The 20,516-nt window shown below is 33.3% G+C and overlaps 1 protein-coding gene across 1 annotated transcript; it reads right to left on the bottom strand.

The window, feature by feature from the left end:
* Window positions 1–1,259: 1,259 nt before the first annotated feature.
* LOC140040043 (protein PAT1 homolog 1-like) lies at window positions 1,260–19,379 on the bottom strand. Its single transcript, XM_072085686.1, has 17 exons — window positions 19,307–19,379; window positions 15,798–15,879; window positions 14,866–15,005; window positions 14,171–14,269; window positions 13,629–13,790; window positions 11,865–12,074; window positions 11,059–11,426; window positions 10,559–10,633; window positions 10,017–10,206; window positions 9,209–9,332; window positions 8,581–8,681; window positions 7,946–8,166; window positions 7,175–7,355; window positions 6,524–6,673; window positions 5,888–5,985; window positions 3,320–3,466; window positions 1,260–2,523 (listed from the first exon to the last, which is right to left on the bottom strand). The coding sequence occupies exons 1-17, from the start codon at window positions 19,340–19,342 to the stop codon at window positions 2,505–2,507; spliced, it is 2,403 nt and encodes an 800-aa protein (XP_071941787.1). The 5' UTR covers window positions 19,343–19,379; the 3' UTR covers window positions 1,260–2,504.
* Between the last annotated feature and the right edge of the window lie 1,137 nt (window positions 19,380–20,516).

The following is a 20,516-nucleotide window of genomic DNA, read 5'->3' as shown; positions in this document are numbered from 1 at the left end:
GCATCATAGACCCATAACCTTCCATGATACAGTCATAACTGTGAAACACATGTGATGCCTGCATCATAGACCAATAAACTCATAACCTTCCATGATACAGTCATAACTGTGAAACACATGTGATGCCTGCATCATAGACCCATAACCTTCCATGATACAGTCATAACTGTGAAACACATGTGATGCCTGCATCATAGACCCATAACCTTCCATGATACAGGCATAAACTTTGAAACATATAAGATGCTGTATTATATTATGGAACTTGTCTATGATACAGATAAAATATTGTAATATGAGAAGATACAGCACTTTGCTTTCAATAAATTAATTGTCAATGTTATTATTCAAATATATTATATGTCCATTATGGCTGGTTGTCATGGTTTTACACCTAAAGACAAGAACATCCAATAAAAATCAACGAATTTGAATATTAAATTTGCATAATGTTAATGTAATAAAATTTCAACCCTCAAGTAATGACCTATATTTAGCAAATGTGGGCGGACAATTTCTAAAAACCTAAACCAACATACTATTAACAAATTATATATTGTTACTACTAAGCACATCTGTGAAACAAAAATGATTCAATGATATATTAATCATATTCTAAGATCATATTCTAAGATCACTTCTAGTAAAAAAAGAATCAATACCCATTCAAATTAAATGAATGAAAAATATCTAAAATTCTTCTTTTAAGTGAGTGCTAACGCTATCATTACAATACAAGCATTAAATAAATAAATAAAAGTATTAAATTATTGTTTATCATAAAATATTTCTTTTAAAAAGATACAAAAAAATCTCTTAAAATTTCCTTTTCTATTGGTAAGATACATATCATAACAAAACTATATTTCACAATGCATGTAAATTTTGATCACAATAAAATGTGAATTTGTATTCTCACAGAAAATACATGATGTACAATACACACGCGAAGTCTATTTCTATGCTTTTTTATGCAATTTTGTCTACAGAAATTTCTAGAAGTTGCATTATTTAGTAACGGTCGCTATTGAAAAAAATACACTTGCACAGGATATAAAATCACCTGCCTAGTATTTACACGAGACAATAGTTGTTGATTCACCTGAATTATAGCCAACTAGAAAACATGAAGATGAAACTAACTAATGAACTTACGTAATTAGTAAGAAATGAACTTGGTTTTAATAGTATTAATAATCAAATGCTGTTTAATGTCATCCATTTTAAAATCCTGGGTTATTCCACACCAAATTTTAATAATTTTATTTTTTTGTATGATATGGTTTCTTATTTTTATAATGCCAAATTATCAATTATGTAAATATTGTGGTTTTAGCCTTCAGGCTACTTTACATTACATTATGAACTATTATTATATTATTATTATATTATTATTATAAAGTGTCTTGAGTGTTGTATTGAATTTAGCTTTTGTAGTTATCCATAATATATTCATACCTGTTTTAAAATTCAACAATGAATAAATTAATAAAATAATTAAATTTTTAATGCAAATATATTCTGTAAATCCTGGGCTTCATATATACTGTAACACTCAGAATATCGAAGAAAACATTACTGAAACACAAAATGATTTTCTCCTAGGTTAATTTTTTTCTTAGAATAATTTATGTTATTATTATTACAATACAAATGACTTTAGGTCACAATATTACTCCAAATATGATTGGTAACATCAATACCAAGCCACTTAATATTGCATTGAAAAGTTTAATTGTAGAAAAAATCGTATTAGTTAAGTATAGTTTTATATATATTGTCATTTTTAAGATGGCCGCTGGATATCAGCAGACCTGCGGGTTCAGCTGGAAGGGTTACCCTCTATAAATAAAGTTGAAATAAAAAATAAAAAGAATAAAACACTAACGATAGTTAATGACTGAAATGAGGTATTTATATATTTTCCTGTGCAACACGACGACAATCCTGAGATGTTGATAAAATATTTTTTTAACTGTATATTTATCTTTTCAGTTAGTAATTTGTATGCGAGTAAATTCAGAACAATAGCTTTTAATTTTTACTGTAATTTTTTATTTTGTGATTTCACAAATAGCTGTATTTCAAATAAATTTTTGGTAAATGCTGAAAAAAACAACCAGGATTGTTTAAATGTTGAACAGTACATTTTTTACCAATAAAAACAGAGATACAAGGATTGTTTAAATATTCAACTAAGCATCTCAACCACTAGAAATAGAGATAAAAGTATTATACAGGATAAATGAATACTCTACTGTAAATTTCTTTGCGACAACTTATTGCTGAAAAAAATGGGCGACACTTTCAGTACACTATTTAGTTGGTGAAAACACAAAAGAGTGCAAGAACATAATTATTAATATTGAAATTATTACACATTTGAAAATAAATTTAATCTCTTTGTGAATTATCAAAATAAAAACCGACATACTTTAAGGTACATTTTACATTTAATGCTTGTTTTTGATTTCTATACTTCTTTATTTTTCCGTCTTCACAATCTAAACAGATTCCAAAGATCTATTAGAAGAACAAGAGATATAATATTATTACTATTATGACTTTTTATTATTCAAACAATATATAATTATAAACATATTATTCAGGATTTTCGTCATAATATAATGACAGTAATAATCTTTTGTTTTGGTTATCAAATCTGATAAAATATCCATGGGTGACATTGAACACCAATATGGAATAGCACATAATACTACAATACTACCGTTTTACATAGGAAACCTGTATCTTAAAATAGCAAAGTCTGTTATTGGAAATGTGACTAGTGTGAGACTCAAAACTATCACATAGGCGCAACCTCAGAACTATACACTATACACTCTGGGGTTAGCTGTTGATTATGACAGGGTTCTCAAATATTACAAAACGTCCATAATTACAATGGAAATTCGGCCCAACTACGGACAAATAGAGATGCACACTTTGGAAATACATACAAAATTATATACAATTATGACTTGAGAACCAACAAATCTGCGCAAAAGCACTCTTTCATGTCTACCATAACCATACAAATAAAAAGCACTGAGCACCTACGCAAGTCGGAAAATTATTCTGCACATGCCCAGAAAAATGTGCGCATGTTTAGAATGATACAACGCATAAAAAAAAAATGTTTCAAATCAAGAGTAATGAATTTATAGCAAGTTGAGAACTCTGTTGTGAGAGATGGGTGACCATTTAGGCACATATTTTGTCTGCGGACCAGAAGTAGGGAAACACTGAAATTTGCTCCAATGTTATCCTATAAAAATCCTATTTAGTAAAAAAAGTAAAAACATGTATATATACTTACCCTAAACGTCTCTCTAAAGCAATGTACGACTGTTTACTAACAAACCTACCAAAGTGTTGAAGAACGTCAGGAATGGGTTCATATGGGGGCGCTATTGTTGTATCAATCGCACATATCATACTAGCCAAACTCGTAACAAGAGTTGTCCTGAAATAGTAATAAAAAAATAATATAATAAAAAAACACATTTTTATTTCAAAATATTGTTTAAATCATATTGCAATCTATGGTATATCTTGTTTCATTTAACTTGTAGGAAAAACAAACTATAAAAACATTTTTTGTTCATAAATTGCAAAAAATAACCATGTGTTTTGGGAAGCTCTTTACTATAAAGGGTCTCTCACACCTGTTCTAACAAATCAAATGGCAATGTTTCGTTTTCATGACGCTCCACATGGCTATGCGACAATCAATTCAAAACATTGACGTTCTATTTTAGTTGCTGGTGCCGGACCGGTGTGAGAGACTCTATTACTGAACCAAGCTTGTTTATATCACAAACACTTACAATATAATTTAGAATATAATAGTTAAACAATGACATTCTAATAATAGGTTGCAACTAAATATTGTATATCGATTTTGATTGAAGGTTATACACTAAGTGATAAGTAGTCTATTATCAAATATGCTTTCATTATTTCTACTTTAAAACATCATTCAAATAGATGCCAAAGTGGTCTGTAATTATAACAAGGGAAGCGGTCTGTTTTAATCAAGGACAATATGATTTTAAACTTTTAAGGATTCAATTATTTGAAGATTTTGCTTTTTATCTTAAAATTTCTTCAAAAAGTCCTTGCCGTCTTTAATTTCAGAATCAATTTATCTAAAAGCTGTGGCCACACTTAGGCTAAGGGAAACATTTACCCTAAGAGCTGTGGCCACACTTAGGCTAAGGGAAACACCCTAAGAGCTGTGGCCACACACAGGCTAAGGGAAACACTTACCCTAAGAGCTGTGGCCACACTTAGGCTGAGGGAAACACTTACCCTTAACATTAAAACAAGCTCCTATCTAAGTGAAAACAATTCAAGAGAAATACTTCAATAATTATTCAGGGGTCCCAAGTCTACCGCTACTCGCGGTAGTCTACCGCTTTTAGTACCCATCTACCGTGGTCTATTATTGTATTTTTATTTGTATGCACTGCCTTTGTTAAACCGTAACAATAATATAAACATGCACGGTCTACACGCCGGACGTAGAAAAAAAAAGAAGCGTGCAACCAACCGTGAATCAATCACGTGGTCACCGGAATACGCGATTATCAATTTTGGGAGGATCCAAGTTTTAACTAAATAAACGCTTTGATTACACAGTGGTTGAGACACGTTTTTAATAGTTATTACATTTTTAAACACCCTCATAATTAATGGACTCTACCAATGTTGATCCGCTGCAAAAAAGAACAACAGATCGCACAAAACGCACATCGTTGTTGAGGCGGTGTTTTATTTGGTTTTACTGTACGATCCGATAATACGAACATGTTAAAATGATTTAAAAGGCATGGATTCGCCAAACAAGTAGGCCTACGTTTAATACAAATTTACCTAAGATTTTCGTAAGCTCTTTTGTTCAAACTTGTTATTTATATAGCAATAATCCACCCGTTCCGGCATGCACGCTAAAAGCCTCTATTCTAGCCTAGGCCTACTCCTCGATCGATCGATGTCGATGGTGGAGAGTTTCCCAGCGATAAGAAATCGGCGAAATAGCTCATAAACGGCCTACATTTTAATGTTATATCTTTAATGCCAGTGTAATTACGTATGGATAAAACAATATAAAACTCAATGTTTTTCATTTTCATAATATGTTAACTCGCGTAATGTAGCATAAGACGGATTCGGAATAGTTATTTCTTATTATTATTTTTTTTTGGGGTTTTAAAATGGTAGCTAGCTAGGGCCTAGTAGAAGCCCTAGGCCTAAAAAAAATGAGTAAATTCTATTGGGCAATACTATTATGTGTTTATTGTACATTATGTAATTAAGTTAAATTATTTTATATACTGAATTTTAGTTAAAATACAGTATATATTTTTAAAATTCTTTGTACTGAGGATGTGTCCATAAAAAAAATAAGAATGTAAAATTAAAAATACTGATGGATAAACCTATGTAAAAATTAAGCCAACTTATGTGTAAATATTGTATATAAATTATACTGTATATGTAACATATTTAGTTAATTATAAGAGACGTAAACGACACGCGTGTTGATTTTCGATTCCCCGCGCGTTCACTTTCGACGCCCCGACGAATTGAATGTGGTTCACGACAAAATCTCCTGCGAATGGACTTTCCCAAGTTGGGACCTCTGTTTATTGAGTTAAGTGAAATACTTAATATGAATACAGCCACTGGTCTCTGCGATCTAGATCAGGTATTTCTTCTCTCCTCATTTTTATCAATCGTAATTGTTATTTTCTTGGGTCAGGTTCTTTTCATCAGCCAACTTCAACTACCCTTTTAATTATTTTTCTGGCACTTTCATTTTTAATGTTAAAACTACATTAGTACATACTACAGTTAAAACATATATTTCCTCTTGACTTACCAGACTTTTTGTGTGGAATTGTCGATATCAATAAGGGAGGTATTGGTGTAGATATGTTCAGCACGGTTCATGAGAATAAGAATGATAGACGAGCCAAACTAATAAAGAATAAACATATATCATTATTGATAAAAAACAAATATTGGATTCATAAAGAATATTGTTTATATATCATAACAAAAGATATGAATACATTAGCATCATATGAAACAAATTAATTAACAATTTTAGAAATAAGTTATTTAGTTCATACTTAAAGCCCTGTCTACACTATCAAACTAAACATTGACAAAAAGAGTGTAATGTGCCCAAATATGGTAGTAATATGCTTAAATATGGTAGTGATATGACATCATCATGTCCATTTATGGACATTTTTTTGTCACATAAAGTTTGATAGTGTAGACAAAGCTTAAGGCAATACAATGCTTATATAGATAAGTACTGAAATAGGGGGAAATTGGAAGGAAATATTATATTTCATTAGTAAAAACTATTTCAATCGTAAAACTAAATCACTGTATAAAATAAATTAAAATATTTGATACAAAAATCTTTCAATTCAGTAAAACAGATTAAAAAAAAAAGTGGAGCTCAAACAAAAGATGGAAAAATGTAAATTAATCTGTAACCTACTTTATATTGTAATGATAAAGAAACAGCGTTGTTTGGAGACTTGTTTGATTCTTCATCATTTGACACAATTTGACCTACGAATGACGATAGCCGACTTAAATCCGCTGATTGAATCACTCTAAGAACTGTAGGATATAGCACTGGTAGCGTCTAAAAAAATTATACAATTATACGATTTATAACTTGATACCAAATCATGATTTTTCAACAAACATTTACCATTCTCAAGTATCAAGAACGTACCTAATGACCATTTATGAGTAACAAAAAGCATTCAAAGAACTCTTCTTTTTTGACATCCTATTAATGAACTGTATTAACTACAAGGAACAAATGTTTAAAAAAAGATTTTCACAGGTCAATTTGCTTTTTAATAAAGTTAATCACTTCTGTAGAAAAATAATGTTTTCACTTATAAAAAGACAAAATAAACTATTAAAATCAACCAAAAATCTATTGACTTCCAGTCAATTTGACCATTTTTAGCTTTAAACAGTTTTTCAGGTAAATTTGTTCTTGATCCAATTTTTGGTAACTATTTATGTGACATTAAAGTGGCATATTCAACAAAAACCTCCTTTTAAAAGCTGAAGCAGTTTCTACGCATGGACATGACCTGATGTAACGCAAGTACTAGGCACTACACATTACCTCCTCATGCACCTCCTTTTTAGCATCTTGTAATTCCCGCTTGATAAGTATGTTGAGGTTTTTGAATACTGCCTCAACGGCTAAATAAGCATGATGGGATTCCAAAACAACTAAAGATCGACCAATCAACTTGCGTCCTTTTCTCACAGACAAAACATTTACAAATTGATCATCCGATGTCCTGGAACCAAAAAATAAAATGTTAATATCAGAAGCCAATGACTTGAATGTTGAGAAATGAAATGTTTGTATTTGCATTTTTTCCATTTTATCATATTTTATTATGTTTTTTATATGCAAAAAACAAGACAATTTGTACACAAAAAATAAATAATGGAATTGAATTAGTAAATAACTAGACACAGATCTGCAATACAAAAGAAAATGAATTGAGAAGGAAAAATGGCTGTAAAATGTTGCACCACCTTTGCACAAAAGGGTGAGCTTTTGCATCAAGATGAAAGAAGATAAATCACACAAAATATCAATCTGTACATGTGTTATTATTATCATGACTGTCTTTGGTCGATTTAACGTTCATTCTGTTAGATGGAACAAGGATTATGATGTAATTTTAAAACAATACAAAATGGCCGATTAGTACGAAGTCAATCCATGTGATGCAATTTTTAAAACTAAAATATCACATTTATGTATATATGTGTAGACTGTGAATTGTGTTTGTGCATGGAGAAATAATTATTTCTCCATGGTTTGTGTAATTTATTATGCAAAATATGTATAATTATCATAATTATGCAAATGAGCCACCTGTCTTCAAGCTGTTGTTCAATATGGAGCCCAGAGAACAGTTTGTGTTGCAGTGCAGTACATTTGCCTTGCAGGTCTTCCAGGTTAGTCTCTTCCCTAGCTTCATCCATTTGACGGTTCAAGTCTTTTATTGACAGCATCAGAATGTATAGCCTTTCAATCTTCATTAGTAAAGCTTTCTGTTGTTTGTTTGAATGAATAACTGTCTTAGCCTTTGATTCCTAAAATATAAAATTTAATACTGTACTCAAAATACTTACAAATGAATAAGTATAAGAGTATAAAGCCCTGTCTACACTATCAAACTAGTTTGACAAAAAAACTGTGATGTGCCCAAATATGGTAGTGATATGCCCAAATATGGTAGTGATATGACATCACCATGTCTATATATGGGCACATCAGATTTTGTTGTCACATTAAAAAAAAAGATAGTGTAGACAGAGCTTTACAAAAAAACTCCCCTCGGTCTATCCACTTGTGGCACTTATAAGAAGAGAAGGGGTAAACATCAGTGTACTGATCCATCTCAGCCCGGTTGTTTCTCGACACGAATAGAACCTTAGGACAAACGAAAGTAGTTGTACTGTGTCATTCACACAGTTACAGTGCAAGACACTATTCTATCTACCTACCTCATCTTCATCGACACTGTTACCCATATCAATATCGATAATCTTGCGAGGGTTATTAACGCTTACTGAAGTCAGCTTGCCAAGAGCACCAGTAAATTGCACTGACAAAAATAAATAATAAAATTGTAATTTTTTTGTAAAAGCATAATTGCAAGAATACAATCTTCGACTAGAAACAAACTAAGCATTTCAGAAAATGCTTAGTCAGATTTATTCAAGTTTTGTTCCTCTATGTCATATCGATTACAGATGTGTCCTTTCTTAATATCTCTCTGTTCTTGTATCTGATTGCAAAAATTAATTATTATGGAGATGTTTAGCTTCTTTGTAAATTGTCTTTCTCATTCTCTCCACCTCAATCATTATATTCCTTCTCCTCCTAATTGTGATTCTCATGGCTGATGTATAGTTGTGTTATGTTTTCTGTGTTAGAACTTTTTGATCATCATAAATGGTGACAATTTCAAATGAGGGTCAACCCCCATGGTGCATGAAAACATGTTTTTTTTTGCCTCTCTCTCTGTCTATTCTACAACATATTACATTTTCATAAAATATATCCAAACTATGCAATATTACAATTACGTACTGAACTATGCATTACAAAAAATGTTCCTAATTTATTTACTTGGTTTGTATTCTCTGATTTCAAGCTTCGGTGGCGGGAGGAGTGCTTTTGGTTTTCTTTCCTTGCCTTCTGATTGGATGCCTTCTACGTGCTCATCTTTCTTTTCCTTCTTCCTTAAAAACATCTGGAATAAAAAGATGTGTTTTTAATATTTCAATATTAAAATATTAATACTTTCAAATCAAGGTCCTAAAGATTCCAAATTTATTTTTACATTAACAAGCACGAATTTGCGATACTCAGGGTACAGCAAAAGAAGCTGCAAGGACGTCATAAGACCGGATGTAACGTCACATACACATCAATAACCTCGCTACCAAATACAGCTATACGGTACCATTTTCGAGACGTGATATGGCTGCATCCGGTTTGAAATTAAAAAATCCGGCTCTATAGCTTTGAGGACATGTCCCTGAAGTATACTCATGCCAAATCCCAGCTCAATACTACAACGAATAAGGGAGGAGTAGTACTTTATAAATCGCACTTTTTGCTCAATAGTGTCGGATGGAAGAAGAGGAGAAGATGAACAAGTCCTAGACTTGGGTACCCCGAGTAAAAACACTCAGAATGCCACACTTAACCGAAATCCAGACATATAAGGCCAGCCAAAATGTCTGGTATTGGGAGAGTTGACTATAACATATTTTAATATTTGGTAGTAAAAATCCTTATTTGGTATCATATCTTAATTTGATAGTAAACTCTTTTAGTAAACATACTTATTTGGTATTAAAAATTCCTTGTTTGGTAATAACAAATCCTTATTTGGTAATAACAATTCCTTATTTGGCAGTAAATACATTACCTGATAGTAAAAGTCTTCTGTCATTGGATCCTCCGACTGAAGTTGCAACATTTGAATTCTCAGAACCCAATCCTTCTCTTTCTGAGTCATCAAATTAGCATATTCGTCTCGGACTCCATTTGGAGAATTCTGATACCCTCGGAAATCATTCCGGTTACCTCTGTTATATTGCTGTCGGTTATTTCTGTTGCTGAGATTAAAAAAAAATATCAAAACATTTTTCTTTTGTTCCAATTTACAGTCAGAGGGAATAACTATATAAAAATGGCATATTAACCAGAATAATTATATTTTCAGGACAATATAATTTATCTAAAAAAGTTTTTTTATTTTTAAAAATATTTGTTAAAATTTCATACAGAATTGAATGATAAATTACTTTATAATTTATCGTGCTTATAAACTTAGTCTACTTTAAGGCTTAGGGAGTGGAGTTGAAAGAGACGCGAGTTACAACCCTTGCACTAGATCAGGATTGAACCCTGGACCTTGGGATTGGAAGGCAAACATGTTAACTACCAAGCTACAGGCATATGACTTACAATTGTCCATACTGGTTCGGAGATCGGAAGTTTTGCTGATTATAATTTCTGTTATATCCGTCACCACTACCATGCCTGCAATATGAACAATATTTAATTTTTGAAAAATGTTATTAATCTTGTTTAGTAAATACAATAAGCAATATTTTTGATTGGTCATATAAACAGCGCAAAGTTGAGGAGCTAAATCTGTTGATTATCTGCTTAAAACAGCCCAGTCAAATATGCCTACTGTAATATTGTTAAAGCATCAAAATATTTTGTAGCTGAAATGGGTTGAAAGAAATATGTTGGTATTCTTGTTCAGTAAATGCAATAGGCATATTCGATTGGTTACTCGTAAACACATCACAGTGAGAACTCCTACCACATATAAACAGCTAGATCTGATTATAATCTGCTCAAAACAGTCCAGTCAAATATGCCTAATGTAATATTGTTAAGGCATCCAAATATTTTGTAGCTGAAATGATTTTAAAAGAAATATGTACTATACTAACCTAAATGCATTATGCTGATGAGGACTATGTTGACGCGGGCTTCCCATCATGCCACTGTGTTGATGATGTGTAGAACCACCTCTACCAGGCATACTCATAGGGGATGAGGCAAATCTAGCCTGTTGCTGCAAGTGATGGTAGGGGGACCTAGTAAAGCCCGGCCTAGGACTCATTTGCCCTTGAGCTAAGCTGGCGAGTATAGCGTTCACTATCGGGGTAGGCGACACACGGCCACTGTTGCGGTACATATTATGAATCATGTGGTTGATCTGTTGGGGGTTACCGTTACCACCGGTCTTCTGAAGGATTTGTTGCGTTAACTGGTGAAAATTTTGTTGCATAGGTGAGGGTAACATTTGAGGTGGAGTCTGTGAAAACAAAAATAATACAAATCATAAATTAGGGAAAAATTGCATAATTTTATTTTTTGACAAATGGTTCCATTGACTAATGTAAAGTTATGTCTGCTTATATGTCACAAATTTAACAAACCTAAGTTCACCAAACGACATTTCTAACCTGACACACAAATAATAATACAATTACTTTACCAGATCCACTTAAGCTCTGTCTACAATATCAATTTGACAACAAAAAGTGTGATGTGCCCAAATATGGTAGTGATATGACATCATCATGTCCATATATGGGCACATCACATTTTTTTGTCGCATAAAATTGTATACAGAGCGTAAGGCTATAATCTTAACCATATCCCTCAACTCAACCAATACTTTTATACACTATAGATACATCACAGAATATTCTTTTCGGTTAAAATTTAGTTAGTTTAGTTTTAAACTCACGTGTACAGGCATTACTGGAGCAGGCGACATCTGCATATAGTGATGTCTTGGTGGCGTGCCAATAGGCATCATGGACGATGCGGGTGGAGAACCAATCACAGGCGAGATTGATCTTGCTGGGGGCGCTCTACTACGCAAATCTTTTTCAAGTTCTTCCGCTGTTACTATCTGCTTTTGTCTGGACGGTATGGCGGACATAATGGCAGAATCCTATGAACATTTATTAGTTTAGCATGAAAATAAATAAAAGCACTAACGACTCCTAAAGGGCAGTTTGGCATATTTCAGAAGAGTAGTAGTAGTAGCAAATTCAATTCAATTCAACGTAAACATTTATTTTCTTTCTTTCAATCAGTAACAATAAAACAAATGAATAAGGTATAAAAAAAGAAAGTACAAATTTCAAATAATACATTTCATAAAAGAATATATATATATATGTATAGCCTATATAGACTATTTTCACTTCACTTAATCAATAACAATAGAACAAATGAATAAGGTATTAATAAAGAAAGTACAAATTTCAAATAATACATTTCATAAATATACATATATATATATATAGCCAATAAATTATAAACTAATATTCACTTCCTTTTTCCTTTTTTTTAAATTTTTTTTTGTATACTGATAACATCAAATAAACCTTATATAAAAAGAACAGCAACATTTAGAAAGAAAGATGTCAATCACATCCTGTGATGTGGGCTGGAAGCCTACACAATGAAGTAATGAGTAAGTTAGACAATCACATCCTGTGATGTGGGCTGGAAGCCTACACAATGAAGTAATAAATAAGTTAGATAATCACATCCTGTGATGTGGGCTGGAAGCCTACACAATGAAGTAATAAATAAGTTAGACAATCACATCCTGTGATGTGGGCTGGAAGCCTACACAATGAAGTAATAAATAAGTTAGACAATCACATCCTGTGATGTGGGCTGGAAGCCTACACAATGAAGTAATAAATAAGTTAGACAATCACATCCTGTGATGTGGGCTGGAAGCCTACACAATGAAGTAATAAATAAGTTAGACAATCACATCCTGTGATGTGGGCTGGAAGCCTACACAATGAAGTAATAAATAAGTTAGACAATCACATCCTGTGATGTGGGCTGGAAGCCTACACAATGAAGTAATAAATAAGTTAGACAATCACATCCTGTGATGTGGGCTGGAAGCCTACACAATGAAGTAATAAATAAGTTAGACAGAACACAAACAGAAAAAACTTACAGGACACGAATCACAAAACAAACAGACATTTTACATACAGAACACACATCGCCAGGGGGAAACATTAATATTTAGAAATAAGGAAAGATTTTAATGTTTTATTAAATAAAAATATAGTAGCCAAATGTTTAATTTGTAGAGGAATTTTATTCCAATTCATGGGACCAGTATACCTGATTGAATGTTTAAAGGCAGTGAGTCTTGTGTCTTGTGTGAGCAAACACAGCTTTACTAATTACTTACAGTAGAATTTTAATTGATTGCATATACAGTATGCAGGGACATTGGGATGTGCTTCCTTACTAAATTTCTCAACACAAGTTTAGTGAATTCTAGCTCTCCGTCTACACTATCAAACTAGCTTGACAAAAAAAAGTGTGATGTGCCCAAATATGGTAGTGATATGACATCATCATGTCCATATATTGGCACATCACATTTTTTTGTCATATAAAGTTTGATAGTGTAGACAGAGCTTAAGCATTGACCAACACAATGTGCCTAGGTCATAGGCATTACCTGAAGCTGAGCATCATTCATGTTTCGACCAATGCCAAGAAGGGCTTTCAACTCATCTTCTTTGGTTGCTTTAGTTCTTGCTGGTGAGCCCCAAATGTTAGTAGCTGGAGACAACAGGTCTTCACTGAATGGTGCTGCTGGCGAGGAGGCTCTGATATATGCCTGGAAATTGAGGAACAATGGTATATAAATTAAACATTAAAGGTAGGAATGCAAGCTAAAAATATAATTTTAAATTGATTTGACTGAAAAAAATAAATGCTTTTTCGTTGAACAGTTAGTGGCACATGGATTAAATATCAAAATATTTTTTTGTTCAAAAGCATTCAAAAGTATCACCAGCCATTATTCATATTCAAATAATATTATTGTATCATTCTTTTTTTACTGACTGTCACTTAAAGTTCTGTCTTCACTATCAAACTAGTTTGACAACAAAAGTTTTTTTGTCACATAAAGTTTGATAGTGTAGACAAGGCTTTAGATTGCACATAATCAATACTACATTTAAACTTAGTGTCATTTTGTATCAAAAAACTTACAACAGATGTAGTTGGATTCCTACGAGCTGAACTCATTATTGCTGGATCATCCAGCTCCTCATCCAACACAAGTTGGTTAACACTTTGTTCCAATTCATCCTAAACAGAAGAAATATGAAATAAAAGTTGAGATGAGAAATTGATTGAAAGTTCATTTAGGTGAGACCAAAAACACAAACACCTTGATATACAAATGAAAGGAAATAGCATAGACCAATAGAGACTTTAAGTCAGAGTAAATACAAACTCTCAATGCATAAGGAGCAGAGTCATCGGTTTTGCCTTAGTTTCCCTTCATTTTGTACTAATATCTTTTCTTGTCATAAGCCATGAGTTTATAGAGTGAAATCAAATGCAAAAAGCCTATATTTTCTGGATTCCAATGACATTCACCAAGGTATTGATCTTGGAACTTTGTGGGGGTCTGATGTATAACCTCACTCAGTCTTTCGTTTCAATTTATCCTGCGATCGGGGAATATAGCATGAAAATCTTTTTTATACACTGAATGAATGAATCTGCATGAGAATGAGTTGTACACAGCAGTGTTCTATACACCTCTCACTTAATCTATCACCTCTGAGTACATCACTAATACTACTGTGTGAGGAAAGAATACAAAACAGGGTAGGAGATTGGGAGTGGGGTACAATTGACAAATACTGACAGAAGGGACAAAAAATGAAACAACATGCCTCTTGGAAAAGCAGTTGCTCTGCACTAGCAAATCCTGAATCATTTGGAGATGTTTTAGACTGCGATTGCTTCTTGTTGGTAATAATCTCCTTTGATGTGTTACATTTAGCATCCTTCTCTGTTTGTGCATTCCATTCATCTGAATATTTAAAAAAAAATGAAATAATATTAAAACTACTGCACTATTGTACTACTAAAAAATACAATATAGGGTGGGCAAGAGATGCCATTTTAAAACTGTAGTGTACAAAGCTTAAAAAGTGTTCTTTTGTGGAAAAAAGAACACTCATGGGGGACACGCGACTATTCAGGGATTTAAACTACTAATTTCACTCCATTATTTCCCACATTTGTGCTACCAGGCCCACAAAAATATACCCTGTAAATGTGGCACCTCTCTGTTTGGAAATGTTTAAGAGTGACCCCTCAGGGTATTAAGTACAGTACTGTATTTTGGGATGTTACAGGCATACTGTAACGCTCTCTCCTAATGTACATTTGGCAAGAGTTTTTTAACCAGATAAATCTAGAAAATGTTTTTGCTTAATATTGTGAGATAAAAAAATTAGATTTTCTCATTTGATTCTTAAAAATGAACAAAAACATGAAAAATGAAGATTAATTAAATCAGACTTTGAATATGTTATTTTGTAGTTTTAATCAAGTTAATCACTTCAATAGAAAAAAAAAATAAATAAAAGTTTTCACTTATAAAATGAAAAAATAAATGGTAAAATTCAACCAAAAATCCATTGGCTGGCAGCCAATTTCCCTATTTTTTGCTTTAAATTACATTTTTTCAGGTAAATACATTTTTTTGGATCCAATTTGGACAAAGTGGATAACTATTACCATATGTTACATTAATATGGATTATTCAACACCAATTATTTTTTCAGGGGGACAATACATCTTTAAAGTTGAAACATACCAATGGCTCCAGATCCAAATGTCTCATCATTTAATACATCATATTCTTCTTCCTCTAACTCTTCTGGAAATTCCTCCAGAGGCTAAAAAAGGGGTTAAAGTAAAACAAAAACTGTTACCAATGTCTCATTATAACATCTATATTTGGTGTGTTGTAGACAATCCAACCATCCCAATTTCTGTGGGAGCCCCCCGACATTTCATCCAATCTCCCGAATATTACAAAAATCTTCCAAATTGATGCTAGAGTAGCATGACGCACCTGGTTAACATTGAAATGCTGATTGCAGCAAGGTACAGGTATTTTGTAATGAAGTAATATAGAGGGCGTTATAGCAACAAAAAACTAGCAAGCATCAACCAACCTCCTACGATTACCAGTGTACCGTAATTGCTTTAAATCCCATAAAAATGTAAACCTGTTAACTAGAGGCAAAGAATATATCACAAGAATGAGTATTCCGCGATTTTTGCAAGAGAAATTTGTAACAGAGAGCTCCAGTGAGTGATGCCCGCCCTCATAAGGGCGGATGTATACATACTAAATAAGACTTGATTTAATAGATATTATACATGTCACATTAAATAGAATTATGATAATAGTTTTTGAAATTGTAAACTATTTTATAATACATATTAATTAACAAACTAGTGTACATTCACTTTTACAGACAATTATTTACTATCATGCTAAGTTAGTTCACAAAAAAGGCCTAACACAGCAACACCAAAAATCAACGAATCGTTACTCACACGGCCTATTCTTTACCATTGCCGTGTACTACTCTACGCCCGGTAAATTAAGTATTGTTTTTATGATATAAATTAGTATAAAATACATGTTATTAATAGGACAAAATGTTAAATGTCATTAACATTTATTTGTTTAAATATAGGAATATTATTAAACTATCCTTCGTGAAAACGCGTAAACACCAACACGCCCGGTCACGCTATCGTAGCGCCCGGTTGATAAAGCAAACTGTTTATACGGTAGTTTTTACTAAATAAATTGCATAAAACGAACAATTAAATATCCAAATAGTATTTAACATGATGTTGGCATGTAGTTGATAACATTTTTTATCATGAAAATACTACCGGTGGTCCAGCCTTTGATTAGTGAAACCGTCACAAAAAGTTGTATACATCCCAGATACATCCACACTTATGGCGGCGCCCTACCACATGGACAATATTAACTGTACAGGCCCGTATGCAGCATTTATAATGGGGGGGTGCGAGCGAAGCGAGCAACAATGGCTGGGGGCCAGGGGGCCGCCAAGGGGCCCCGGTCAGCGTTATTGACGTTCTAAAGACTGATGTAAGACTCTCTGTTGTGGCTTGGGCTAGTTGAACGATGGACACCAGAACTTGACGCTTTCATGATGAGGCCAACTCAGCAGGGGTGGCGCCAGGATCTTCCCGACGCGGGGGCTACATTCCCCGACGAGGGGGCTATGCGAGCGAAGCGAGCATCACTAGGCTGAGGGCCAGGGGCCGCCAAGGGCCCCCGGTGGGGGTCCAGGGGGCGAAGCCCCCGGAAGCAACGCGTTCTAGCGTCATTTGAGGTCTTTTTAATCAGATTTAGGGTAGCCATTTTTTCCATTTTTTATAATGCATAAATAAAATACTGCGTGCAAAAAAACGATGCGCGATGACGGTTTCAATCCATATTTTTCAATTTAAAAAATAAAAGTTCAAAGAAAATTTTGAAAAATAGAGTTGGAGGTCCCGGAAATTGGACTTATTATACTTCAAAACATGAAAAAAAATATATAAGTCCCTATCATGGGTTGTGACTGAGCTAAGAAATGTTTGAAAAATAGAGATGTTAGGTCCCGGAAAATGTACTTCTTGTTCTTCGAAATATGACCAGCTTTATTGTTGGGGCTGAGCTAAGAAAATGTTTAAAACTAGAGCTGCAGGTCTTCAAAAAATTGCATTTTATACTTTGGAAACATCAGGCCTAGAGGCTTAAAAACGCAAGCGTAGACCTTTTTCAGTCGGGGAAAAAAGTTTATTCCTCCCAGGTGTATGCATGCGTACCATCTGGACTTCCGAGTGGTGAGAAATTCATGACATACAGTTACAGGATATTGAAAATGTAATAACTATAGCTATAATGTTGGCTAAGCGAAAATGGCATGTTTTTTTGTTTAGTAATGGATGAAAAATTTATTTTAGGTGCCCCACGGTACAGAAGGTTACTTGTAAATTAAAAAATTGGTGAACAAACGAACAATTAACATAATTCGTTTTTGCTGTAGTGTAGCGTACGTCGACGCAGTACACGACGTAACCGTCGGTAAACTTCGCCTGGAAAATAACACATTACACATTTTGGTCCCTGGATGAAACTTGATATCACGCGTCTCGACCCAACGTTGAACGATTCGTACAAAGGGATACCGCCAGACAAGTGCGTACCTAGCTATTGTTTGGTAGTAAGTTAGATCGCTGGCAATAATGAATGCATATAAAGTGCATATTATCACTCTGACGTACTCTCACGGTCAATGAAACGTCGCGGTTTTCTAGGCGCTGAAGCTAGCTACGAAGTGAACGCGAACGCTTTTTACTGTATATTATATTCCCCGACAAAAAGTACACGTGTTCCCTGACGTTAAATTGTCTGTATTTCTCCAGCAAACACTTTACCGCGTACCGCGTACATGAAGCGCTAAGCTATTGCTTGTCGTCACATGATCGACTGCGCATGTTTTACATCGAGTTTGTAGTCAGTTCAGATTCCGTAATTTAATTACCGGTATTTTTTCATTTTATATTAGCATATTTTTGTTTGTATAACATTGATAATGTAAATTTTGTATATATATAATGATATTGTCTTTAGTTAAACAAGACAAGAAAAAATACCAACCGAGGAAATAGTGGACCTTTTGGGACTTGGGGGGGTGCGTCTGCACCCAACGCACCCCCCCTGGATACGGGCCTGCTGTAACAGGGAAAATCGCGGATTACTCATTCTTGTGATATCATTCTTTGCTAGAGGGTTGAAATGTTTAGCATTGGTTTGTTGAAAATGTGCATAACGTGAAATTATGCAATTACTTAATTAAAGTAAAACTAAAAGAATAAAAATTATTAAAAAAAAAACAAAAAGTGCTAGAAAGGGGACTAGGAAATTGTGACATATTTTTTCATAACATAAATTTACACAAATGTATTCTATTGTTTCTTGCTAGGATATAAAGTATGCCAATTATAGTCTAGCATTAAACAAGGAGGACGGCTTGTTTAGGCCCATTCTACACAGGCCACAAGCATAACACGGACACTCTGAGCAGAGTGCCTCAGTGAGAGGTAGCTAGGCTAGCTATAGCCTAGGCCTAGCCTAGTCTGATGTGAGCAAAAGCGTGGATGCATGCATGGAGCGGCAAAACTTAAAAGAGCATTTTTCCACCTTTCTAACTAAGACAAAACATATAATTCATAATGATATGAATATGCATCTATTACTGAATGCAACAATGGCTAGAAACTTACAGGCATAGCCGTATCAAACCCAAAAAAGTTAGTCATTTCGAAACCTCCATTTCTGTTAGGCAGGGTACAGGGGATTTCCACACATAACATTCGTTTAGCATACTACCGTAGTAGCACGTTCCATTTATGAAAAGAGGTACGGTATTATTTTAAAATATTTCATTAAACAATAATGGGATCGCAACGGCATGATTTTGAAGTTATATCATTGCCAATATTCTATATCATCATTTCATTTATATCGTAATATAAATTATAATCATTACCCCTAGCACTTAAGTCTACTTGTTTAAACAAGTAGAATGAAATACTTAAAAGTATAGAACATTACTTTATAATTACGTCAATTGTCGATGATAATTTTTATCATTAATAAATTAATGTGATCGTATAAAAAGTGTAAGAAGAGAAACTTAACACAACATGGTCCTACCTAAATGACGTCATATTTATTAAATCATTTCAAAATCATACAGTTTTTTCAAATTGCAAAAGAGTTCATCGGCAGTGCAATATATTGAAACTGATATGACGTCATTCATAACACTATCTCTGCAACATCCTGGTTTGTGCTCTTACCTTGCGCCCGGTTGATTAATATAATGAAAGGATGCATACCTAAAATTACTTACCTCATTAAAATATATGACGTACTTAATGACGTCATTAATTAAAACTACTCAAGAGTATTTTTAATAGCAGCACTTTCAACCAAGTCTAATTTGTGGAAATATGAATAATTAGTTTATATGTGGTGGTGAGGGATCTCCAAAACTAAAAATTAAAATAAATAGTCCCAATTATTAAATACCTGGTTAACTTTGATTATTGATGACAGTAGATAGACAATTAACTAATCTAATATAATAATATGAACTTGCACTGATATGAAGGGCTAGTGTTGCCTGAAATCTCATAACTTTTCTGGCTGTTTTACTTTATCGTTTTGATTTAGCTTTTCGCTTTTTTTTTTGTATTTCCATTGAGATCTAGCCACTGATACCCACAGCATTCTCATTTTTTCAGTAATTTGCCTTTGGATTTAATCAGGGAGATTACATCTCCCTGGATTAAATCTAATATAAAATATTACTTTGTAATGAATATGAATGAATGAATAATTACACTACAGAGAAATGTATTTATGCATATGATACTGAAGGAGGCTACTGCACTGAAAGTGAGCGTGATGTCTTTTATGAAATAACAA

Source organism: Antedon mediterranea, chromosome 2 (genome assembly GCF_964355755.1).
Source record: "Antedon mediterranea chromosome 2, ecAntMedi1.1, whole genome shotgun sequence".
Lineage (NCBI taxonomy): Eukaryota > Metazoa > Echinodermata > Crinoidea > Comatulida > Antedonidae > Antedon > Antedon mediterranea.
This window is presented reverse-complemented; position numbering and strand designations above follow the sequence as displayed.